The 23,352-nt window shown below is 51.1% G+C and overlaps 9 protein-coding genes across 9 annotated transcripts; 5 read left to right on the plus strand and 4 right to left on the minus strand.

The window, feature by feature from the left end:
• Nucleotides 1-5: 5 nt before the first annotated feature.
• Nucleotides 6-4,348, minus strand: SCP_0112110 (hypothetical protein; the record flags this gene model as incomplete). Its single annotated transcript, XM_027753438.1, has 4 exons — nucleotides 6-847; nucleotides 898-1,673; nucleotides 1,734-3,859; nucleotides 3,908-4,348. The coding sequence occupies 4 exons, from the start codon at nucleotides 4,346-4,348 to the stop codon at nucleotides 6-8; spliced, it is 4,185 nt and encodes a 1,394-aa protein (XP_027609239.1).
• Nucleotides 4,349-4,874: 526 nt separating this feature from the next.
• Nucleotides 4,875-6,081, minus strand: SCP_0112120 (Cyclin mcs2; the record flags this gene model as incomplete). Its single annotated transcript, XM_027753439.1, has 4 exons — nucleotides 4,875-5,360; nucleotides 5,409-5,601; nucleotides 5,656-5,849; nucleotides 5,905-6,081. 4 exons carry the CDS (start codon nucleotides 6,079-6,081, stop codon nucleotides 4,875-4,877), a joined length of 1,050 nt encoding a protein of 349 aa, XP_027609240.1.
• A 328-nt stretch (nucleotides 6,082-6,409) lies between these two features.
• On the plus strand, nucleotides 6,410-7,245 carry SCP_0112130 (hypothetical protein; the record flags this gene model as incomplete). Its single annotated transcript, XM_027753440.1, has 3 exons — nucleotides 6,410-6,591; nucleotides 6,647-6,994; nucleotides 7,071-7,245. The coding sequence occupies 3 exons, from the start codon at nucleotides 6,410-6,412 to the stop codon at nucleotides 7,243-7,245; spliced, it is 705 nt and encodes a 234-aa protein (XP_027609241.1).
• A 360-nt stretch (nucleotides 7,246-7,605) lies between these two features.
• On the minus strand, nucleotides 7,606-9,128 carry SCP_0112140 (hypothetical protein; the record flags this gene model as incomplete). Its single annotated transcript, XM_027753441.1, has 6 exons — nucleotides 7,606-8,124; nucleotides 8,181-8,299; nucleotides 8,375-8,524; nucleotides 8,581-8,755; nucleotides 8,815-9,020; nucleotides 9,074-9,128. 6 exons carry the CDS (start codon nucleotides 9,126-9,128, stop codon nucleotides 7,606-7,608), a joined length of 1,224 nt encoding a protein of 407 aa, XP_027609242.1.
• A 5,533-nt stretch (nucleotides 9,129-14,661) lies between these two features.
• On the plus strand, nucleotides 14,662-17,005 carry SCP_0112150 (hypothetical protein; the record flags this gene model as incomplete). Its single annotated transcript, XM_027753442.1, has 8 exons — nucleotides 14,662-14,837; nucleotides 14,887-15,683; nucleotides 15,735-15,863; nucleotides 15,910-16,322; nucleotides 16,375-16,626; nucleotides 16,681-16,774; nucleotides 16,838-16,917; nucleotides 16,970-17,005. 8 exons carry the CDS (start codon nucleotides 14,662-14,664, stop codon nucleotides 17,003-17,005), a joined length of 1,977 nt encoding a protein of 658 aa, XP_027609243.1.
• Nucleotides 17,006-18,028: 1,023 nt separating this feature from the next.
• SCP_0112160 (hypothetical protein) lies at nucleotides 18,029-18,663 on the plus strand (the record flags this gene model as incomplete). Its single annotated transcript, XM_027753443.1, has 6 exons — nucleotides 18,029-18,052; nucleotides 18,112-18,128; nucleotides 18,187-18,247; nucleotides 18,302-18,359; nucleotides 18,421-18,472; nucleotides 18,528-18,663. 6 exons carry the CDS (start codon nucleotides 18,029-18,031, stop codon nucleotides 18,661-18,663), a joined length of 348 nt encoding a protein of 115 aa, XP_027609244.1.
• Nucleotides 18,664-18,748: 85 nt separating this feature from the next.
• On the minus strand, nucleotides 18,749-19,413 carry SCP_0112170 (Adenylate kinase isoenzyme 6 homolog; the record flags this gene model as incomplete). Its single annotated transcript, XM_027753444.1, has 3 exons — nucleotides 18,749-18,953; nucleotides 19,014-19,159; nucleotides 19,216-19,413. The coding sequence occupies 3 exons, from the start codon at nucleotides 19,411-19,413 to the stop codon at nucleotides 18,749-18,751; spliced, it is 549 nt and encodes a 182-aa protein (XP_027609245.1).
• A 480-nt stretch (nucleotides 19,414-19,893) lies between these two features.
• SCP_0112180 (predicted protein) lies at nucleotides 19,894-22,187 on the plus strand (the record flags this gene model as incomplete). The annotated part of the gene is made up of 7 exons (XM_027753445.1): nucleotides 19,894-20,378; nucleotides 20,438-20,486; nucleotides 20,538-20,682; nucleotides 20,739-20,831; nucleotides 20,891-21,393; nucleotides 21,448-21,559; nucleotides 21,610-22,187. 7 exons carry the CDS (start codon nucleotides 19,894-19,896, stop codon nucleotides 22,185-22,187), a joined length of 1,965 nt encoding a protein of 654 aa, XP_027609246.1.
• Nucleotides 22,188-22,384: 197 nt separating this feature from the next.
• Nucleotides 22,385-23,349, plus strand: SCP_0112190 (hypothetical protein; the record flags this gene model as incomplete). The annotated part of the gene is made up of 3 exons (XM_027753446.1): nucleotides 22,385-22,781; nucleotides 22,831-23,183; nucleotides 23,242-23,349. The coding sequence occupies 3 exons, from the start codon at nucleotides 22,385-22,387 to the stop codon at nucleotides 23,347-23,349; spliced, it is 858 nt and encodes a 285-aa protein (XP_027609247.1).
• Between the last annotated feature and the right edge of the window lie 3 nt (nucleotides 23,350-23,352).

Consider the following 23,352-nt stretch of genomic DNA (forward strand, 5'->3'; position numbering starts at 1 on the left):
GGTCATCAAGACGGGTTCACCGATAATCTCAGTATCCGAAAGGAACCAGTCCTCCTCTCGCATATGTACAGCTCGTCGTTCTTCCTCCCTAGGAAGAGCACCTCATCTTGCAAGAAAGAATCCACATCGGCCGAATGCGAAAAGTCAGATCTTCCCGGTGGCTTGGCTGGACCCGTGCTCTGCTTCTTCCGGTGTGAAGGTTTCGTGAGTGCAGGTAGAGACGACAACGATGAAGACGAGGACTGCGATGACAACGGCGACCCGATCTTCCACACGAACGGCTCACGTCGATTGATGCTGGAGGAAGCGGGCTGGAAATGAGGGTATACTGTACGCGAGTGGTCAGCTGGCCGGAGCAGCGCGTCGCCGAAGTCGACCGCCTCGAGACCGCCCTGTCGCATAGCCACGAGAACAGCACGATCCCGCACGTCGAAGGCCTCTAGACGCTTCACATCGCCCAGCTTGGCGATCCATGCATGTTGCTCTTCGCTGTCGTCCGGACTCCACAGGAACCGTCCCTTGAGAACGGATCTGCCTCGAGCATCGACAATGGTAGTACTATGTCCACCGCGTGACGAGTAGAAGAGAGCAGGAGGGCCGAAGTGCTTCGGTTGCGACAACAAGGAAATCGGGGAGAGAAGAGGCTTGGCAGCATCTGGTACTAAGACTGACTGAGAAGGGCTGGGTAATGGGGGAGAGGAGCGGAAAGGATGCGAGGGGTCCACACATTGTAACCGCAAATCCTTGAGCAACATATATTCCGTGTCCTCCTCACGTCTCACAGGTAGATCCGGCGGAAGTAAACCGTCCTTGTACCACGCTTGCATAAGCGTTGACTTCCACGGGCCTAGTGAAACGTAGTCAGAAAATCGCCTACAGGAAAAATTATCAACTCACCGTGGACCACACCTTTCGGATCTCGATAGAACCATTTTGACGGCGGAGCCGGTATCGGTACAGGAAGACCAGGAGGAGAGAACTGCACTTGAGACAGATCCACATTTGAGCTACCGTTGACTTCAGGCTCATACTCGCTCCTGTACTCTAAGAAGGAGGGATAAGTGGGTGGGATCACATAGTCATCCGCTATTGTGGCCAGTGGGAACTTAGGTGCAAAGGACAGCTGCTGGAAGGTGGTGTAGGGGCTGGACTGTGCGGCGGCGACGGCAGTCAGTTCATCTGTTGAGTTGCAGGCGGTACTTGAGCTATCAAGCTGATGTTGTGACGTGTTCGAGGGGTGCGCCGATGTAGGGGTAGACGGAATTTGTGGTGGCCCTCCCACCACCCCTTCTTCAGTAACTGGGGTGGATGGTGCAACGATGGTGACGTTGACCGCGGTATCATCATCGCCAGCACCAGATCCCTCTGCATCGGCATCCAGATTTTGATCAGCCTGGTCGATCCTGTTTTCACGAGCTCGGCGTCGTGCGGCCCTACGCTCAGCACGCCCTATCCTGACCTCTCTTACCCGTACGGTGGCTGGTTCCAAGCCGAAGACATTCTGTGAGAATACGAGGAATACCTCCACCAGATCGTCGCCCTGCAGCTGCAACTCAAGTGACCGAGGTGAGTCTGGAAGAATGAACGTCCGAGAGAGTCCAAGAGCAGTGCGGTACGTTCCCGCGAACAGCTCCACCTTCTCCCCGTTTTCTCCGCAGAGGATGGCAAGGAAACTGGAAATGGAACATAAAGACGTCATAAGATGATGACACTGAAAGAGCACGAGCACAAACCTTTTCTTCGCAGTCTCTACCGCTTTAACCATAACAGCACCCTTTGTGCCAGGAAGCTTGACATACTCCAACTTCGGCGCCGGTGCGTGTGGTGGGATAGGTCCCGCTACTGTCCGCTTGACATCGCCCTCTGATGCCCTGGGCAGAATGGGTGTATCATCTGACCGACGAGCCTGGAACGCATTGGTGATGATCCTAGGAAGGAACCGGGTGGATGCACTAGGTATCCGGGCAGATGGGAGAGGTGGGAGGTCGCCAACAAGAGCAGCTGCAGATCTCTCCGATGTACCCGATGGTCCGGGCGACGTCGATGGTCTGCTCGGAGGGCGCACACTCACCGTAGAACTCGACTGCACGATACGCGTAGAGTTTGAGCGCGTCAACTGAGAGGTAGTCCGTTCCCGCATTTCTGTCGGTTGGTCCTCCGCCACTGAAGAGCTTCCACCGAGGGCTGTGCTCTCTGGGAGAGATGGGATAGATGACTGCGAGTTCCCTGGGATGTGTGTGAACACTCCGCCCAACACAGACCATCGCCTACGCCTTCGCCCGGTCGGCTGTTCTCCCAAACTCTGCCCCGTGTAAGTAGACTCGGAAGTCCGCGGACTGGCAGGTACCTCGTCCTCACGAGCATCGAGGAGGATGGGCTGTTGTGGACGACGTGTGCCGACAGGCGGTAAGTCAGGTAAGCGACTCTCCAGAAGAGCCTCCGCCAGACTGATACGCTCTCGGGTAGGAGTCGAGGGAGAGGCCGGCTCCATGTCGCCGTCATCGTCCTCGTCTGCTTCAATGTCCGCATCCACATCCGCATCCGCATTGGGTGCTGTATTGCCAACTGAGCTTAACGTCGACAGCGTCCCCATGCTAGGCGGAAGCGTCAACGCTTGCTGTAATGAAAGAAGCGTTGGCGTAGGAGATGGGGGAGGGACCGGTACCACGTTGGTGACGGTGTTTGTACGCGTGATGGTGAGATCCAGGTTCGACGGGCGACTTCTCCGTGTCGTTCGAGTCTGTATGCTGGGCGCGCTCTGTACACGGCCCATATCCAGCGTGGGGCGAGAGCCAGCGGTGGACGCGGTAGTAGCGGCCATTGAGCTTGTTCGTTCGTCTAGCATTTGGCTGCCGCTAGGTGCCGCAACCACATTAATAGCCTCGTCATCGCTTGATGCCCAATCCGCCTTCGCATCCTCGTCTACCTGAATCGGATTATCCAGCGTATGGTGCCGATTCATCGTGCCAGCCATGACCTCGCTGATGGAAGTCGCGCGAGAGCGTGTAACAGGCGCAACGGGCGGATCGCGAGCGCGAGGCGTTGCGGGAGTGTTATACGCAGGCGGTGGTCCTGTAGGGGTAGTTGGGCGTGCTGGCGTCTTCGGCTTGGCCTTGGGCGCCTTCACGGTTGCAGTTCGTGCAGGAGGCTTTGGCCGACCAAGATGAGGTACAGGAGGAACAGACCCAGATGTCCAAGGAGCAGAGTTCTTCCCCGACACCGGAGTTACGGGTGTCTTCCCGCGCATATCCTTCTCAGTCGATCCCCGTTTTTCGCCATCGTGATGACCTAGGCCCGAGTACGTGACTTGCGAACGTTTTGCCAACTCTCTCCGTGCGCGTTCCTGCTCCCTCCTCACCTCCGCCTCCATTCTCCATTCGACAGCTCGTTTGATTTCCTCCAACGCGTACACCCTCACACCGTCTCTCCGGCCTGCAATAGCAACAAGTACTCCGCGGTGCTCCATGACGACCACACTCTTAAAGGGTACCCGTCGGATCAGCGCGTAAGGCTGTGGTGAAGGCGGACCTATGAGCGGCAGAACATCAAGTCCCTGAACGTGACATAACAGCAAGTAGTGAGGTCCAAGAAAAGCTCCGCTAGAAGGAGGGTGACTGGAACTCGACGGAGAAAGATGAGCAGTGAGCGAAGACAGAGTCAACCCAAGATCTATGAGAGATGGAGCTGGCAATTGAGGTGGAGGAGTGGTTGGGCGGGAAGGAACCGGAGACGACGCGCGCGATGACGAGGCTGCCTTTGGAGTTGTCGGAGTAGATGCTTCTGAAGAAGGGGCGAGCGCAGGATCTCGGCGGTGTATGAGGGAAGAAAAGAAACCAGACAGTCGATTTGACGCCCGAGCCTGCTGCAGTCAGCAGACTCACCCAGAAAGAACGAGTGAAATACACACATCAAGCATAGAAAGGCGGTTGTTTCGCCTCACCTGCGCGGTAGCAGGAGATGGAGGTGCCAGGTTGGAGCCCGGCGTACTGCCAAACCTCGAGGTCGAGTTTCGTGCTGACATGGGCGTAGGACTTGTAGGCTCGGTGACTTGGACGACAGGCATGCTGTGCACGCTCGACGCATCCTGCTCAAAGCCATTCTCTGGGACAGCAGGGGGGTTGAGATTGGCAGGCGAGTCGGTCTGAATGTGAAGCGTCTTGTCTGGGGCAGCAATCTTGTCGGCTGTGACGGTCAGATCCTCATCCTGTTGAGTAACCTCTTGGATGTCTGCCTCGTCATCCGTGTCGGCCGCGCTCCATTGATCGTACTGCATAGGCGGTGGAGAGCTCGACGAAGCAAAGTTGACGTCGATACTGTCTGGGGTAAGACCGGCGGGATACAGGGACATGGGTGGAGGACGAGAAGCGACGGTCCGGTTCCAGTAAGGCCGGGAATCAAGGATATCAAAGCGATCCGCGAAACACTGAAAAGTTCTGGGCCTTTTGAGAAGGAACCAACCTTCCCGAGGAAAGGACGGGAGACAAGGCGAGGAAGGAAGGACTGGAGTGGGTATACGTAGTCAAGCTTTCAAGTACCGTGGTGGTACCGTGGTGGCAGTCTGGCAGACGAATGCAAGGTGTCACGCGCGCGCTGACATGGCCGGAATCGCGATTCTCTGACTTCGGGCACAGTCAACATCCTCACGCTCGGACACAACATTGATCATTCAAATTAGGCTGTCAACTCCTTCCAGAGAGCAACATGACAACCAGCAAGTGGCCAAAAAAATAATTTAGTGACAGATTGTTCCATGCTCATCCACGACCGTGCTCGGATTCAAGCTGACACTTGCTGTGAACATCGTCGAGACTGTCCCGGAACGAACATGAATATGGGTAACGCCACGACATCCATCAATCCGCGTCAATCACCAACTAATCATCGTCGTCATCATCGTCCAAGTCACCACCGTCCGCCAGTTCGCATCCGAACGGGTCGCCGTCCTCCATAGCCTTCTTCACTTCTGCCGCCTTCCTCTTCCTCTTCTCTTCAGCCTTTCGCACCGTCTCTTCTTGCTTCTTCAAATATGCTTTGCTGCCAACCACTTTCTGTGGGTTTTTGCACAGCTTCAGTCGCCGGTCAACCTCCCGAACGGCTTCCACTTCCGGTGGGGTACCCTGTGTTAGGATCATGGCCTTCAGTGGTTCCAGGAGCATCAACACCGGTGGATCATGACCATCAGAATATTTTGACCGCGCCCAAGAATATGCGAGGGAAGGAGATGCCAGCGCAAGACAGGCGAGGGCTATTTGTGAAGGCGTGTAGACTAGCTCGGCATCCGACAGTCTGGATGCCCGGACGTGCTTCAATGCAGCCTCGTATGCTGTTCTGAGCTCCTCTATCGAGAAATCGGGTAGACTCTGTCTCCGCTTAAGACCATTGAGTAGCATACAATATATGATACGTACCTGTATGTCGAGGTAGAGACCCCACAATGCCCTATGTGCATGCCAAACGGCGAAGTCGAAACCTAGACTCTGCGCCACCAGAAATTCGAGGTCTAGCACATCTGAGGGTGTAGTCTTGGGAATATGTGAAGTATAGGCCTCAAGAGCTATCGGATGGTTCGTCGTCTTCGTCGCAAGGAAAAGGGCAGTCAACCTAGCACTCGTCCTTCAGCAGCTCGCGGGAACTTCGACAAGTATGGAAACGTACATGACATTTTTTGGATGCCAATCCATCACCGTATTCTTGAGGTAGAATCTCTTGAGGTATGTTACTGCGGTTGCTTCCACTTCTTCTGGGAAGCGGAAGTGACCACATAGCTGTGAGATCTTGCCTACATACAGCTTCACGAGCAGAAGCTCTTCGTCTGCATTCAGGAAAGATACACTGGAAGAGGAGCCTAGCTAAAGCGAAACTAATCAGAGAGCAGAAAATGATAGCGCGTTGCACCGGGCGTGCCTCGTCTGTCTCGAAAGCGTCGCGGATAGCCTTGACTGCAGCGGCGTTAAGGGTAGTTCGTGCTTGTGCGAGCTGTTCGGGGGAGTAGCGCCAATGACGGTACTGGGTGCTACCTTCGTATAGAGAGTGTTTGGAGGAAGATGCTTCGCTAGTTGATGCTGTCGTTGGTGCAGTCATGGCGGTCATGGTCATGTTACAGTGCGTTGAGAACAGATGAGCAAGTTTACAGGGAGATCTCGATCTGGAATCTCGATCGAGGACGAACGTGTCCGAAACGGGAATCTGTTTAAGTTGCGTCTCCGTTGTCTACTTCCCATGCTCATGACGACCATTTCCGATAATCTGGCCATGCTCGCTTGACAACTCCCGAGTATCCGCAGCCTTCTCTGAGGAAAAATGCATTCGGGTTTTGCGGTCGTTGGCATTGCGCAGGCCGCAGGATATCCATCATCTCGCGCAGGCGCTGCAACTTCAATCCGTGGCAGGGCACGGCCACGCTGAGACTATGGCCTCTAGACATCGCTTCGCCATTGTCCATCTGCTAAAATTGTTTCAACTTCTTCATCTTTTTATCTGCTGTACCCTTTGCGTGGAGGTCGTTCACACAGAAGCTCGAGCTCTCGTGAAGCTGAAGGATATCAATTTCGTCAATAGTGTCGCGAGAGAAAGACTGTCCGCATATGAGAGGTACTTTTCTGTTTCCTACATGCTCTATTGTGGTCTGATGACTGTCTTCGTGCAGCTTCAGCAATATGTCCCTCTTTATTCGTGAGGGACCTGCGGATGATGCGCCCAGCTCCGCGAACAGCACTGTCACAGGAAGTGGAACGTCTGCCTTGACCATCGTACCATCCAGTTTTCCTGCGACCGCTGTCACCGAACCTTCCACTGCTCTTCCGACAAGGTTTTCAGGAAATTACTCTTCCGCCGCTTCCACCACGAACTTCCAGACGCAGCCAAGCGGGACTAGCGATGTCGTCACCGTGACGGTGATTCCGACAGCACAGTCTGTCACCGTGGTCATGGTCTCAGTGGAGACGGTCATCAGCACAGTAACAGCACCCGGATCAACAGTTGCATATACTACGACGTGAGTCTCATCGATATTGATGAATGATGTTGTATAGATGCGATTCGCTTGTTCTGACTTTTGATTTCTTCGACAGCCAAGAAGAGACCCTGTGGTCGACCGTTGATGTATCCTCGACACAACAACCTGCAAGCTCTTTACCGGCGGGGTACCTCCCCGTCGATGCAGCCGACCATAGCCTACCGCGTTCCTCCGTATTTCTCTCTATCATGCTTTGCGCTGCACCTGCCCTAGCTATGATAATTTATTGATGGATCTCTATGTTACCGCCCGTAGTTTTCAGGATACCTTGTCTTTGGACGCTTCAATATCACCAGGACCATATATCCCTCCGCATTTCCCTTGGTAACAGTGACATCATACTTGTTCGTTAGAATCATGTACTTCGAGGTACTCTACTCCATCTCGTAGACGGTCTCCTGTACGTTGTTGGGGAGCTTGAAGCGTGTAGCGGAACGATACTTCGATATCCTCTCAACACCCCATACAGGATAAGCAAAAGCTAAACATACACGGGAGCCTATCTAACTAGTAGAGAAGGGAGCATGGACGGTACAAAGTAGTACAACAACGCAGGCAAGCCAGAGATACCAATACATCCAGTAACAGACCTACGCAAGTTGCGCTTCGAGTAACTTCAGATGCCCCAACCCACAGGCACCCCTCTGCCAGTCCTTCACCAGACGATACTTCCTCCTCTGTGTACAGCCACGCACGTCGCAGCGTGGCGGCGTTCGTGCCGCTGCGACATCCACGTCCGTGGTACCAGCGGGCTGAGCTGCAGCGGGAGGGAGGGCAGCAATGGGAACGGAGAAGGACAAGTACATGGTCGGTTCCGCTTTCTCAGCCTGCCCCTCCCCCTCCCTCTCCTTGTCGTTCTCTCTCTCTTTCGGTTCCTCTCCCTCCCCCTCTCCCTCCACGTCCATCCCCACCTTTTTCACCTTCACCTCTTCCCCGGGCTGCGGCTGGGGTCGCGAGCTTGAGATCCACCTGTACATGGTGGGCACGGGAGCTTGGGCCTTATCGTCATGTGGGGCCGAACCTGGCGTCGGTCGATCGTCTGCGGTGGACAACGCATTGCGCTTCCCCTTTCTGGTCTGCTTCTTCAACAGGCGGTTGATGGTTTCCGCCTGTGTGGAACATGAGCGGTGTTGAGCACACCATCAAGGTGACTCGGTGCGCCTACCTTCTCATCCGCAAGCTTCTTCTCCGTTAGGTTTTTACGTTTTCGCGCTGTCTCTTCGCGCTTCAGGGCGATCTCCCCCTCAGTCAAAGGTTTCTTCTTCCGTGGATTTGGCGGCTCCACTGTCAGCCAGAGTGCAAGTTAGCAATATTTCAGCAGTGACTTTCAAGGATAGTGGGAAATGAGAGGTAGCACACCTAAGGATACATGCGACGGGTCCACCACATTGGCGAGGACGGCTTGTCGGGCAGTCAAGGGCCTTCCCGCAGTACCTGTAGTTGCAACTGAGGCAGAACGAGTTGACCCGAGCTCATCTTCGTCAGTATCCTCAGACTCGATGTCAATCTCTAAAACGACAGACGTTAATGCGAGACAAAAGGTGCAGTGTGAAACACCACCGTACCCCGAGATGCTCCACGGCGAGAGGGTACGACAGACTCGTCTGGCGTGGTGGTTGCAGTAGGCACAGCGCTGTTGAATCGCGAGAATTTGAGTTTGATCTTGAGCCGAGGTTGCACAGCGGGATCAGGGCGTTGCACCGGGGGCGGCGACGATGAGAGTGCGTCGACGTCAGTATTCTAGAGAGCTCTGCAGTTTAGCCGGAACAATCGGGAGTGAAAGACGAAGGATGGCGTACCGCCTGCTCCTCTTCATCTTCCTCCTCTGCTTCCACGTCTTTGTCGTCCACCCCTTCGTCGTCTCGACCAGGCTCATCTGCGCCCGACGCAGGATCCTCGTCCGCGTCTACATCCACATCCATGTCATCGCCCTCCTCCTGGGGGTTCTCTTCGTCCTCTAGGTCCATGTCTGCGGGCTCGCTATCGGATTGGGACATCTGCATATCTGCGCGGCAGCAGTTGCGATATTTATATGATGCAACAAGCGAGGATACACACCGCTGCCCGCGTTGGACTCATCATCGCGTTCTTCCTGTGACATCCGTGGCGCCATGGAAGAATTGGAGTTGCCGGTTTTGAATTCTCGGCTTCCGATTCGAAGGGGCTCTACAGGACCCTGGATAATCCCCCCGAAGGTCGTCGCCAAAACCCCCCCAATTTACAAAAATCTGTCCGGCCCGTTTTTGGCCGGTTTAGGGAGTTTTTTGTCCGGAAATAGCGACATCCTCGCTCTGGGGACGTCCATTTTAGGCAATTTGTGGCTATTTTTAGCCTTTTTCGGCTTTTCCCGGCGATTTTCCGGCGATTTTTGCCCCAGAACAGTTCCATGTCCGGATAGTACGACGGCTACATGGTCCTTAGGGGGTCCATTTGTCCGGACATGACGACGGCATGAGGTCGATTTTCGCAAAAATCTGTCCGGATTTGGCGACGACCTTTGTGGGGATTATCCAGGGTCCTGGCTCTACTTGGGAGCCGCGCGCCAAGCGTTTCCAGCAATTTGCTAATCATTAGGCGGGTGCCGAAAAATATCATGCATGGTCGGACACCGAAATTAATATTCAGAAGAGCTGATGATGTTTGGCTTTCTTTGGCTTTGGTGGCTGGGTACATTCTCTTACGGCGCCTCACCATAGTGCGGGGTGAAGCACGCTGCTTGCCGCTCAAGTGCCTGGACGGGGCTGATGCAGGCTCCTAAAACCATCCGTCGTTATAGCGTTCTCGCTCCTTTATCCCAACATTATGTTTTAAAAAATCATGTGACATATGTTTTGTGAGACTTACCCTTTATATCGAAAATTACCGAATTAGGACGAGCATTAAGAGGAGGTGAACACTATAAGACGGCTGGCCAAACTCGTTATCCGAGAATACGCTGAGCGCGCGCAATCAGTGTTTCTCGCAGGAAATTGCGAGTAAACCCTAGGGTGGGTGTTGTTTTGCACAATGTGGGCAACCCGAATTCGGTGTTCACAGTCATGCGCTCGCCGTCTCGCATCGTCACAGAGACATAGAAGCAAACAGAATGCAATGTGGTTGTAGTATTGGGTTTAAAGGGTATGCTCTGGGTATACTACACAAACCAAGCTCCAGCACCAGAAATGTAAAGGGCTGTGGATAATTACCTGCTCCTCAGTTCCTGCAAGAATCAGAGCACTCAGTGATTTGTGATTTAAAGCAGTGCTGTTTCTGTTGCTCAATCATCCTGCAACTGTGCGACAACAGCGAGCACATGATGAGCACTACGCGAACACCGAATTCGGGTTGCCCACATTGTGCAAAACAACACCCACCCTAGGGTTTACTCGCAATTTCCTGCGAGAAACACTGATTGCGCGCGCTCGGCGTATTCTCGGATAACGAGTTTGGCCAGCCGTCTTATAGCGTTCACCTCCTCTTAATGCTCATCCTAATTCGGTAATTTTCGATATAAAGGGTAAGTCTCACAAAACATATGTCACATGATTTTTTAAAACATAATGTTGGGATAAAGGAGCGAGAACGCTATAACGACGGATGGTTTTAGGAGCCTGGGGCTGATGCCGATTCCAGGTTTCGCCCTTAGCCGACTATGTGATCATTTTCAGCAGCCGCCTATCGATTAGCAAATGGCTGTCAGTTTATGTGGGTGTAGTCTTCAAGTTTTCCGATCAACTTCCGACTCTCCGGGTGGCTCGGGCAGAATTGCTGCAAGTTCCCCAAGGCCGGGTTTTTGTGTCAATATAACCAACACCACTTTCTCTTCTGCACCGACGAGCGTATAAAGATTTGCTACCAGAGTCTGGAGTAACTAGTAACCCTCTGTAAAAACGGGAAGTCCAACAAAGTCATATGTAGTCAAACAGTATACAGTCGTTGTCGCATTATAGTCTACTGCTAGTCACAAAAATTGTCAGCTTACAAATTGAGAAAAAAATGCCAAGAAATTTGTCATACAGTAGTCTGCAATAGTCAAGAGATCTGCTAGAATGTATTAAAGCCTTCTTCTAGATCCTCTGCCTCTTCCTCTGCCTCCCTGGCCTCTCCCCTTTCTTCCGGGGTCAACCAATCAAGTCCTGGATGCTTTCTAAGCACATAGACAACAGACTTGTAGTTCCATACTCCAACAACATCCACAATTTCTGAAATTGGGGCAACTTTGATCTCATTAGACCACTTCCCCTTCCAAGTCTTCAATGGATGCTGTATATCATTGATTGGATGATAAACAGCTATTGCCTCTCCATTGAATTGGTAGAATGCAAGTGCTTCACCAAAAATTGGGGCTGTACTTCCAGCCAGATGACCCTCAAAGTAGCGATGAGATCTTGAGGGAATTTTGCCTTGGTGAAGCTCGCCCAAATGGCTGTTCAAGACAGCACCTTGACTGCCTACACGTAGTTTTCCATATCTTGTAACAATTGCATCAAGATTGAAAGCAATCTGCTGTGACTCTGAGATTGCTTGTAATTGTTGATAGAATACCGTTCCTGGTTTACGCTCCTTTTTGTTCACTGCAAATTTGGAAAAAAGCAATGGCTTATTGGTGTCTGGTTGTTTCGAAGTCGGTGCGAGTGCAGGATAGTATAGAAGAAGGGATTCAACAAGTTGTCTTTCCAAAATTAGGTTGGCCAAATTTGCAAATGGTGCCTTCTTGGAACGAATTTTTGAACCAAGTTCCCCAATGGTTCTTTCCATAGTTGCTTGTGAGCCAAGGCGTATAGAGCCATACCATTTGATGTGGATGGGCACATGAATTAACTGAAAAATGCATAGCCGAAATCTTGAAATTTTTTCTGGATCGACTCCAATGTATAGTGTCTGAAAACCTATCAGAAATGTCTTGATCATATTGTGAAGCCAGTGAATATCGGCATCGCTTCTAGGCCTGATTGTCATGGCAAACTCTACAATTTCCACAAATTGGGAAAAATTATAAAGGACCATAGAATTGAAGCCCAGTTCCAATCGAATTGGAAGAATATACCAATGAAGCAAAGCCATCCATTCGTAGATTTTGTACTGGCTTTGTCGTTTCAAATAAGGATCACGAACTGGTCCACAGAATGATGGAGGGAGTGAGGACATTGCTTCTGAGATCAGAGTTCCAAATAATGCTGCTTTCTCTTTGCTGAGATGAATTGGATCTTGAGGTGAACTAAAAGTAGTCCACAAATCCCATATAAAAGCCATTTGGTTTTCATACTGGAGGTGAAATGGATCCAAAGGATAGAAGGATGGATGTATGAATGCATGACTTGCTGCAGCTAGAGGCATACGAGAAATTCCAGTATCTCGTGTAATCGCAGCTTGTTCTCTCTTTGAGGTAGCATGCAGAAGCTTTGCAATGGTGTCCCAATATTTTGTTTCAGTCCGCAATGGTAAATTGTCAAGATCATAGAAAGGGGTGCGACTGGGATTATATCTTGCATTATCTGGAGGTGATATAGGATAGTACTGTGCCTTTGCTCCTTTCTTGAGGCTCGAGCGTGCACCCTGTACTTCACTAAATCGATCACCATGAAGTCCAGAGTGTCCTGCCATTCCATTCATTTTTGCAGAGCCCAGCATATCTCCAAGGACCATGCAAAGAAAAGCATGGTGAACAAAATACGAGGAATCGATGGCATCCCACATCCAAATGCCCTCACTTGCCATAGCTAGATCTTCAAAGAGAGGTTGCAAAAAGGATTCAATGTCTCCTGGACTTTGTGGGCCTGGAATAGCCATAGGAATGAGAATGCGATGAGATTTATAGCGCAGTTCTGGAGGGAGATTCAGCAAGATCAGGATAAGGATCCATGTGTTTGAGTGTTTCTTCATTGTGAGCTGAGCACCATCTGTGGACAAGGCAAATGCAATATCTCGTGAATCCCGAAATAGATCCATCTGTGTATAATGATGGATGTGCACATTGGAATCTGCAAAATCTGAATAGAGCCTTTGAGACTAGAAAATTCTAAATCAGTTTCAAACATATTAAATATATATATATAAGTAAAACCTACCTGTGAAGCTTCTGCAAGCAATTTTAAGGTCTGCTGTAAACATTTATCCCTATATCGTAGAAGTCTTGAAGTCTCCACATTTGCAAACATGGCCTTGATAACTGCAGTAAATGGGGTATAAAGCATCTGTGCTCTGGGCTTTTTCGCAGCTCGGTACCGTGGCTTTCCACAGAGTTTGTTGTCTCGAAGAAATGGACAGGTATCCATCTTTTCGAATTGACCAGTATAAGCAATGCAGCTTCGTGGACACATATCAATTTGCAGTGGTGTGGTGTCTGTTAAGGTCATTGCTAGCTTGCGGACCAAATATAGGGACAAGATATCCACTTGGGATGCATCTGCCAAAACATTTGCATGATAGTTATATGCTTTCACTGTTCCATTGGACAGCTTCCAAGCAATATAATGTCGAAGAGATTGAAATTCAGACCTAGATAAATCCCATGGTGGAGATGCAGAGAAAGGAGGCTCCGAGGGACAGGAATATTTATTCAGGAGAGCTTTCTGAAGATCCACTCGTGCTTGAGGATATTGAAAATGAGCAGGCTCCGCGATATCGTCTTGAGTCTCAGTATCACTTGAGTTGATACCACTTGTATCACCATCATCTGAATCTATATTACTTGAGTCAGTTTCTTGAATTTGAGGAGGAAATATACCACTTGTATCACCATCGTCTGAATCTATATCACTTGAGTCAGTTTCTTGAATTTGAGGAGGAAATATAAGAAGATTTTCATTCTCTTCCTCGACTTCTTCCTCAGCTTCTGTATTGGCTTCTTCCTCAGCTTCCTTCTCATCATCCTCCATATCTTCATCCACTTCCATAGCATATACCTCTTCCATATTTTCATCAACTAGATCTCTCTCCTCACTTATATTCAAATTGTCCTTAGCATTGGAGGCTATAATTATATTAGCTGTAAGATTTACCAATAACTAAGTAAAAAACATACAAGGATTCAAACTGTCTGAGTCTATAATTATATTAGCTGTAAGATTTACAAATAACTAAGTAAAAAACATACAAGGATTCAAACTGTCCTTAGCATTTGAGTCTATAATTATATTAGCTGTAAGATTTACAAATAACTAAGTAAAAAATATACAAGCAGCCAATATTTCACTGGAAGCTTCTGATGATATGTTCCACAGTGTCTGAGTGTTCAAAGAAATACAGGTGTGAAGATGGTCACGAAACTCCTCTGTGTGAAACAGATGTTCAAGCTCTTCAATATCTTTGTAGAGGTGTTTTCGAATAGTTTTGGGACCGCGTTCCTTGCTGGGGTGGCATTGACTGCACTGGCAAAGCATATTGTCTTTAGTCTCAGGAGTGTAGAGCTGGTCAGAAAAGTGTAATGAGATGTAGTGAGAGTCAGAGAACAAGAGAGCGGTACGGCCAATAGCCGTGTTGCATCCGTCTGGTTACAACGTGGTCCATTTCCTAATTTGGATTGCTGACAAATCTCGAAAACTCAAACCTTGCGGACATGGCGCTCTCTGTGTTGGCCGCCTAGTAATGTCGTTCCTTCTGGATCTGCAAGTCTTCATCAGTCCTTCACTGATCATGACATTGCAGGGCTCGAGCTCTCCGAACTTATGAAGAATCGCCACGTTGCCGACTTGTACACCGAGCTGCGCAGAACAAGTGCTCAGGTGGTCAAGTTATCTGATGTACAGACTGAATTGATGCAGGTTATGCAAGAAAATAAGCAGTTGACACAAGAGCTGCAGGCCTTAAAGTCCGAGAAGAGCCGATCCCCAAGTTTTGTCAGGTAAGCTTTTCCCCTCATGTTCGATCCGATTAACCTATATACTACACAGTACTTCGACACTCATGCCAAGCGACTCTGTTTCGCATCACGGTGGCACGATCTCACAAGATAGCAGCATCGTCTCTCCTCCTGTGCCGAAAAAGACATATCCATTCACGGTCCTCTGGAACAAAGAGGATTGTAAGAAGGACGACGATGTCCACATCACGGTAGCTAATCCTGAACGGATTCCTATGGATCAGGCCGTTCGACACGAGAACGGTGACCTCATCTCAAGCGCAGAGTGGCACGCGATTCAGACGACTGCACGCGTAGTCAAGAACGAGCTTCTCTCTCTTCCACCTCCTCGAGACCGTCGGTATCGCAACATAAAGCGAACAAAAAAGGTATTCAAGGCTGCATATCCACACGAATGGGAAGCAGCCATGCTGAAGATGGAGAAGCAACAACTGTTGCTCGCCCTTTGCTCAGACCATTGGAAGGCAGAGTACATCATTGGTCCTATGCTGCTCCAGCAGCACAAACCCGACTCCGAACTCGACAATGACGATGACGACGTTAGTCACGTCAGCACTTCCGCCACCAACACTCATGCATCTGAGCGCGGTGAAATCTCCGCCTCGATGGCCTCGCAGGTCTCTGTTGCCAACAAGAGGCGCCGTGTCCACTCCACTTCTTCAAGCAAGCCGAAGAAGAAGCCTGTCGCGGGTGTGGTATCGCAACATGCAGAGGGTCGAACATCTGGCCCAGTGGCCACACCTGCATTGGAACCGCAGCTGAGTCTAACGTCTGTCCCAGTGACCATGCCTGTGGAACCACAGCTGAGTGCAATCGGTAATATTCTCGGTAAGTAAATTTACATGGTCCTTTTGCGTTATTGAACCTCATTGTAAATAGCCCAAGTGCCTTCCGCGCCTCCCTCTGTCGTTGCCTCTGTCATCTCTCCTTCGGTATCTGGCCTAACGGTGAAAAGCGCCATTGACATCAGCTTCATCAATGTCGATCCGTCAATCGAGAATTTGATAGGTACGCTTCGTTCATCATTATTGTTTGTTTATTTATTTGCTTGCAGATGCCTTGTCCAGTAGCCATCCGGATTTAATAAGTGGTTTGGAGCTGCTCAATTCCATGAAGCTCACACCTGTATTCGACATCGGTTCTCCGACATCGGAAGTCATCACATTCATCGAGCGCATCGAGAACGCTGATCCTAACTCACCCGACCTCTCGGAAGACGATCTTGGAACGGCGTGGGGCCATTACCAGTTTACAGCAGGCTCGATGACCTCCAGCTCCACGCTTGTCTCATGGGATGGCATTGGGAGTGAGGCCGCGCGAAGATTAATTGCCGCCAGCATCAAGACGTGCAAGGTTGCAAGACATGTGTGTTTTGTCAGCGGGATCAAAACGAACGCGTATCTTAGTGATGCATACTTGGAGACGACAGTTGAAATCCTTTGGAGGCTCTGGAAAGCCGCAGGAGGAGTAAGTGCTATATTATCTTGGCGGGTGTTGCTTCTAAATATGTTCACTACAGCCTGTTGTGAAGGGGAAGGGCAAAGCTTTCACATCATCGGACTCACGCACCATGTCCACTGCTGACGCCATCGCCAGTATTCCTGACTCCTCTGCTGCCACTCTTACCCCCTCTGCCACCACTTTGGTCAATGTCTCTCAGCCCTCTGCCAACATCGGTTTGTCCATGAACTCTGATTCGTGCCCTTCCAACTCGTCTGGTAGTGGAAAACCTATGGCCAACAGCAATTCTGACCCGCGTGCATATATCACTGTACGTACATTTAGCCTTTACCGTTTATTTCCACTGACGTGCGCCACCGGATAGTCGCTCAACAGAGACGAATTGTTTGAATGGATCATCGATCGGAAGTTGGCGGTCAATATGAAGCTCGGAAAGAAGAGTTCCTCCGTTAAGAAAGGTAAGAATTCTCCATTTTTTTTACCTTCTGTATGACTTGGTGCACTCATTTTCGTGTTTACAGACAAGCTCGTATCAATCATTCTGTCCGCCGAAGCGACCGCCCAGCCGTCTAAGGCAGAAGTCGACGTCATCGTGCAGCAGGTATGATACTAGTCCCATTCTTCGCATCTACTTCTGACACTTTGGTTTGCAGCGCAAGCTTAAGAAGATGGCCACTTCAAGAGTTTGAGCCTCATCACGAGGAGGGGAGGGGCGTGTCGCTGCTGTGTCGCTAGTGCCAAATTGTTCTCATTTGTAGTAACTCTGCGTGATGAATTCATGACTTTTGATGACCTTTGATGACTATTTCGATGAAAGAGAGTGACTGGAGTTTGACTACTTTATGACTGAAATTTGACTATGGATGACTATGACGGACTATTGTTTGACTTTACTTGGTGGCTGCGGTGTCGTTACCGCTCCCCAACTCCAGACTAATTCTCGACTTTTTGTAGACTAAACAAAAATAGTCACAGGCTGGTAGCTAAAACACAAAATTCTGGCCAAATTGACTAGTACACAACTATTTAATGACTCTACATGACTTAGTTGGACTTCTCATCTTTACAGAGAGTAACCTCTGCCAATCGGAAGAAGCGTACTGTTTTCAGCCGCACGAGAAAGAATTCTAGTCTTGCAAGCCAGACGATCGTGCTGTGCGGCCGTTCCTCGGCTCCGCCTCGGAGGCTGCCGAAAGCCAATATCGGACATCGAAAAACCATTGCGTTCTACCATGGTTTTTTGATCTCCGACATATTAGTTCTCGTCGTAGTTGAACGGTTGGAGAGAAGAATTCGGACAAATGCGAAAATACCCGTGAGAAAGTGGAAACCATCCCGTTGAAGGTGTGCATACTGGACGCGTCACGTCACGCAACGCGTCGCGATCACGAGGGGAACAAATAACGGGCAACAACGTATGCTTACCGTCGCAACGCGTGGTGGGACCACTCTGGGCGTCGCCAGGTCGCTTGCATCAATATATAACAGACTAGCCCGACGACTCCTCTGCTTCTCCAACCACCATCATCGCAGCTCCCCGCTAAGCCTGGGGATTAGAACACAACCGTTCCTTCCTTCCAGCATAATCATGGCACCCAAGCGTAAATCCGATGTCATCGACATTTCAGAGGACGCGCCAGTCGCCGGCCAGTCGACTCTACCCTACAAGGAGAATGTGACCGATTCCAAGAAGGCGCGTTTGTCGGGGCCAGATGCAGTTGAGGCGTCGGCAAGATGTATGAACGTGTAATAGCTTTTTCGAAGACCATGCTTGCTCATCGCCTGTCTTTTTCAGGGTGATTTGGCAATATAGTGAGTGACACTGAGCAGTCGTAACCCGTTGTCGTCCAGTAGCTCACATCATCTGTAGCGACGATTGCAATGAGATCAGGAGGAAGATTCGCCTTCTGCAGAAAACCCCCGGATGGAAGGTCAGTCTGAACCAGTATTCTCTCCCTGTCACCGCTCAGGCAATACTGTTGCAGGTTACTCAATGGTTGAGAGATATCGGCAACGTCAACAGCAACTCTTATGGTCGATTCAGTAAGCGGTTCTAACTAAGCTCGCACATACTCTCGTTGTTCACGCTATTGTTTGTGTACAGTGAAGGCATCTGGCCCACACGGGGGAGCAGGCAACAGCACGTACTACGCTGCGTAAGTATTGGCCGCCCGTATGCTGCTGAAGGTCGCTCACCTTAAGAAATCATAGCTATATCTACTTCGAGAAGGTCCGCATTTTGGAAGGCAAGAAGAAGACAGCTAAGCGTCTTCGAAACGAGGGCGAATACGCCGGTGGTCTTCCCCAGGAGGACCGCAGTCGCGTTTGGGTCTTCGGGCCTGCGTGAACCATTCAGCTAATAATCATTTGAGGCTCGAGGAGTACAGTACAGGATACAGTAATAGAGCAACCGGTTGTAATGTTGTGCTCAGCTATGTTTCAGTTGATTGTCCATGATCTCTTCTCCATGCCTCGATCCACTGCACGATGCGGGCGACGTTGGACTCAAGATCCTCTGTACTTTCACTTCGGAGCTCGACTACGATTTCTGCAGGGTAAGACGAACGTGCTTCATCAAGGACAACCTCCATGATCTCGGCCTCGTTGTTCTCTTGGATCTTTTTCAGAGAGTATCCTCTACGGTGGTAGCGGGGGTCAGCCGAGAGATGGGGACGAGACCTGGACGATGTTGCTCGCCTTTTCTCGAGACGGTCCCAAAGCAGGGTGTGATTACATCGAAGTACGACTACTAGGTCTGCCCACCGCTCTGGAAAGACCTCGCTTGTATGCCAGTCGAGAATAATTCCGCCTGTCGATGCAAGAGGTTCTAGCTCGTCGAGGAGCTGGTGGAGTAAAGCCTATGAGACTTGGAAAGCGATGCTCAAGAAAGGTTGCGCACTCTGTCCTCGTCCACAGTATAGCTCTGCCATTCCTCGTCGTAGGCCTCGTAGAGTCCCTTTTCTTTGACCCAATCACCCACGTTGATATGTTGCAGCGGGATGGGTGACTCGTCGACTAAGAGTTGTGCATGTGTCGATTTCCCAGTGCCGGGGGTGCCTGTGATGATAATGACAGGAGCACTCCTTTCGTCTGACATGGAGTGGCTTCGGACGGAGGATTAAGCGCACAAATTCTGCAGATGGAAAACAATGGAAAAGGCGCGAGCTCGGAAGGACCCGAGCTGAGTCGTGTATCGCGCGGGTGGTGTGGACGACATGAACTCCGGCTGGAGCGTCGTCTTCCATTCACGCGGGCGCATGGCATCTGCGCGAGTGTTTATGGCGATATCATCAGACTATGTTTGGTCAAGTGCACAGAGAGACGCGTGCTCGGGGGACATATCAGGCAGTATTCAGGACCTGCCGTCACATCCCAATTGCATTCTGTCAGTCAACCTGCCGAACGCCCTCAGCCTGCTCTCCGAGTCCCGCATCCCTGCTCATGCCCGTCGCTAATTAACCCCAACAGGCGTCCCTCTCCTCCCTCCTCTTCCTGCACACCTCAAATGTCTGAGGAATAATACCAGCGCACCGACACCTTCGCCTCTCCGTTTTCGCCACTGACGACGCCCTCGGGAATGATCATCGGCTTTGCCACGGCCACTCCGAGCCCGCTCTTGTCGTCCCCCGCTTTTTTCTCTACCCCCTCACCCTCGCTCTCGGTGACCTCAGCCCATAGTCTGCCTAATGTTATTCCCTTTCCTTCTGCGACCTCGGACATCGTCCTTCCCTTGATCTCAGCATTTCACAGTAGTCGTCAGATCATTGATTCTCCGCAGCCTTTCGCGTCGTCGTGTCCAACTCCCGCTCCGCCGCACTCTGCCGCTATAGCTCTCGGCGGCTCCTCTACAAAACTTGAGGTAGCCAAGGCTTACTTGGTTGGCTCTGGTGCACTGCTGTCGTTCTTTGTCTGGAACACTTTCACCGCGATCTCTTTCATCCGGAGGAGCAGAGCCAAGAACAACATACTGTTCTATTTGCTCCTGGGCAGTCAGCTTCCTGGAGTAGTGGGGGTCACGGCTGCGATCATCGCTGAATTTGTCCAGACGGTGGACTGTACTCTGTGAGCTAATGGTTGACCAGGGATATGTGAATGTTCAAGCGCTCATGCCGTACTGTTAGTATTGGTATCCTGACGGCTATATGCATACAGGTAGCTCACGCTCTCATGGTGCGTACTACAATTGGTGAAATGAAATCCCTTATCGTTACCTCTCGGCAGTTCACAGGCATCATGGGGATTAAAGCATACCGTTGCCTCGGCAATTCTCCTCTTGTTGTCGTGGTCTTGGTCTGCATTCGTGGCGCGATGCTTGTGCTTCTTGGCATCGAAATCCCACATATTCACAGTTCTCGATCTGACGCATGTATGCCATTCTCTATAGACTGCGGTTTCACAGCGACGATTCTGAATTTGCTACAGTAGGAACTTGCGCTGGGGGGTGGTTCGACTCGTCACTATTACGATACATAATGCTCCTCCAATTTGCCGAGGCACTGTTCCTTTGTGGGTGTTGTGAGTATGCATCCACAGCTTTCCGACGACTCTGATATACTGACCTATCACTCCTGTAGTCCTCTTTGCCGTCTGGAAGTCCACCCGAACAACAGTTGATCAGCGGTTGTCAATCCGAATTTCTGCGGATGCTACAGAGGATCTAGGACGAGATGCACATCATACCAATAGGTCCACCAACTCGGCTCGAGGCTGGTGGGACTACGTTCCCGATGCGCAGCTCGGATTATCTCCAGCAGAAGCCGAACAAACTCGGTCAATATGGAAAACTCTTGTCCGTGGTGTTTCGGCCGTCTCGCGTCGATTGTTTCATCGCCACGAAATTCCGCCGCCAAGCGCCTTCCATCGAAAGTCATCTCTCCCTGGTGAATATCCGATCCCTCAGCCTCGCCGTTGCCAGAACGCGGGTCCCAACGCTATGTCGGCGCGGCCGAGGAGGGACGACCTGCGTCGCCCCGAGCAGTCGCATCCCGCTCAAGCTCGACCAACCCTGGCTGCCATTGACCGTTTCCTCAAGAATCTTCCTCGTGGAGAGCTCCTTTTGCAGATGCTGAGAAACGAGGCAAGCTTTCCATCGTGCAGCTTCATCGTCATGCTAATTCTCCCCTACGTTCAGCTCCTCTACACGACGTTACTCGCCGCAGCATTCCTTGGTATTGCTATTATGCTGACAGTTGGAGTGACTGCAGATGCGGTGGCAGGTGTGGATGTATGGATAACAGTGGATTGTACGTTGCATCTTTGGCAGAATACATATCGCCGCTTATGCCATTGCCAGGGGTCCTCATTTCCGCCCTCACAATGCACAGCTTCTCACGAGTCATTCGCCGACACGAGTACGACGCCGCAATACAGCACCCCTCCGCATGGACCTCCCCTTATCTCGAAGCTTCATCTGCATCACGCAGGAATCATGCGCGTTCCCCTGTTGGTGTTACCCAGTTCCGACCGCGCCGGAGAGATGTGCTCTCGGTATCTACTCCGGCGAGCATCCGTACCAGCTTCGACAGATCATCGGAAACGTTTGACCTGCCGACATTCGTTGACCCTCTACGTCTGGATCCGTTGTTCGGGACACAGTCGTCCCATGACCTGTCAATATCACCATCGACACTCTGCGGGCTGTCGCCTTCAGATATCGACAAGTCGTACGTTTGGAGTTCTCCACCGACCATGCCGGTTTCTTCTGACCTGGGAGATCGTCCTTCTCCTAGAGACGGGCCATTCAGGATAAGTTCACCCTTCCTTGAACCACGAACGGTTGTTTTGCAGCCGGAGTTTACGGACACCGACGACTCGAGGCCGGCGCCGCGAGAGCCTGGTAGTGATTCGAAACTGCCAGACTATAATTGCTAACTATGTTTGACTCGACTCATAATTCCGCTAGGTCTCTCTTGCGCACTGTATCATATCGCAATTTGTATGTTGTACCTAGTACTTAGTACAGTAGTTGCCTCGGATCCGCAGAAAACGGCTCGATGCTGATAGAGCAAGGTGAAAATAAAATCATTAGATGCGCATTCCGCCGGATTTCCCACGCTTAGCCTGTGACCATGGACGCAGAGGACGACCATCTCGTTAACGTGCTGCCCATCCACTTCTCGAATACCCTCGCGCCGAATGTCCACATACACCAATTCCCGCTGCTCACGCGACCGCTCCAGGTCCCGCCGTCAGCAGCAGCAAGCGGGAAACATATCCGTGCGCGGCTTAAGCCTGGCGTCCGCCGACTGGAAGTGCATGTGCCTGTAGATACGCGTTCAGAGGTCTGGAATACCGAACGCTCAAAAGAGCTTGGAAAGGCGCGCGTGGAAGATGACAAGGAGAAGAACCAGGAGCTCGCAAAGGTGAAGCAGAGGGAGGAGGAAGAGCCGCGCTTGAGCGAGGTGCGCATGCGTAGCGAACAGGTGCCGCAGGTGGGCGCATATGTCCTGGGTATCGTGCAGGATGGTGCGTTGATGTGTTATGCGTGTTTCCGGACGCTGACTGGCTTGCGCAGGCCAGTTGCACTTGCATCCAATCAGCGAGACGCACCAGCTTCGACCGACGCTGACTTACATGGATATTCTGACGCGGAAAAACAAGCGCGGTCGAGGAGGAGAGGGGTCCGATGATGATTCTGACGACGGTCCACCCCCGGACCCTGACGAACCTGCGCCGGCTCCTGCACCGAAGAAGGAGAAGAAACCCGCCGTGGACGCGAAGGAAGTCCAGGTATCAGTGCGCAAGACCAGCGACGACAAGGGCATGCACTTCCAGGGCGGCCTGACAGCTGTTCGGAGAGAGATGCTCACGATTATGCATGCGGAGGAGGATGAGAAGTGGGATGATTATGAATATTGCGACGGTGAAGTGGGTGTTTGTAGCTTCGCGCTTTGGACGTTCCGCTGACCTCCGTCCGATCTTACAGGCAGCTGAGTCCAATAATGCCTTCGAGGCTGTGTTTTCTCGGAATGTCGAGCGCTTGGAGTGCAAAACGGATATCACGAATGTGCTAAAAGATATACGTGGTTTGTAGCTT

Source organism: Sparassis crispa, assembly GCF_003851025.1.
Source record: "Sparassis crispa DNA, contig_000000F, whole genome shotgun sequence".
Classification (NCBI taxonomy): Eukaryota; Fungi; Basidiomycota; class Agaricomycetes; order Polyporales; family Sparassidaceae; genus Sparassis; species Sparassis crispa.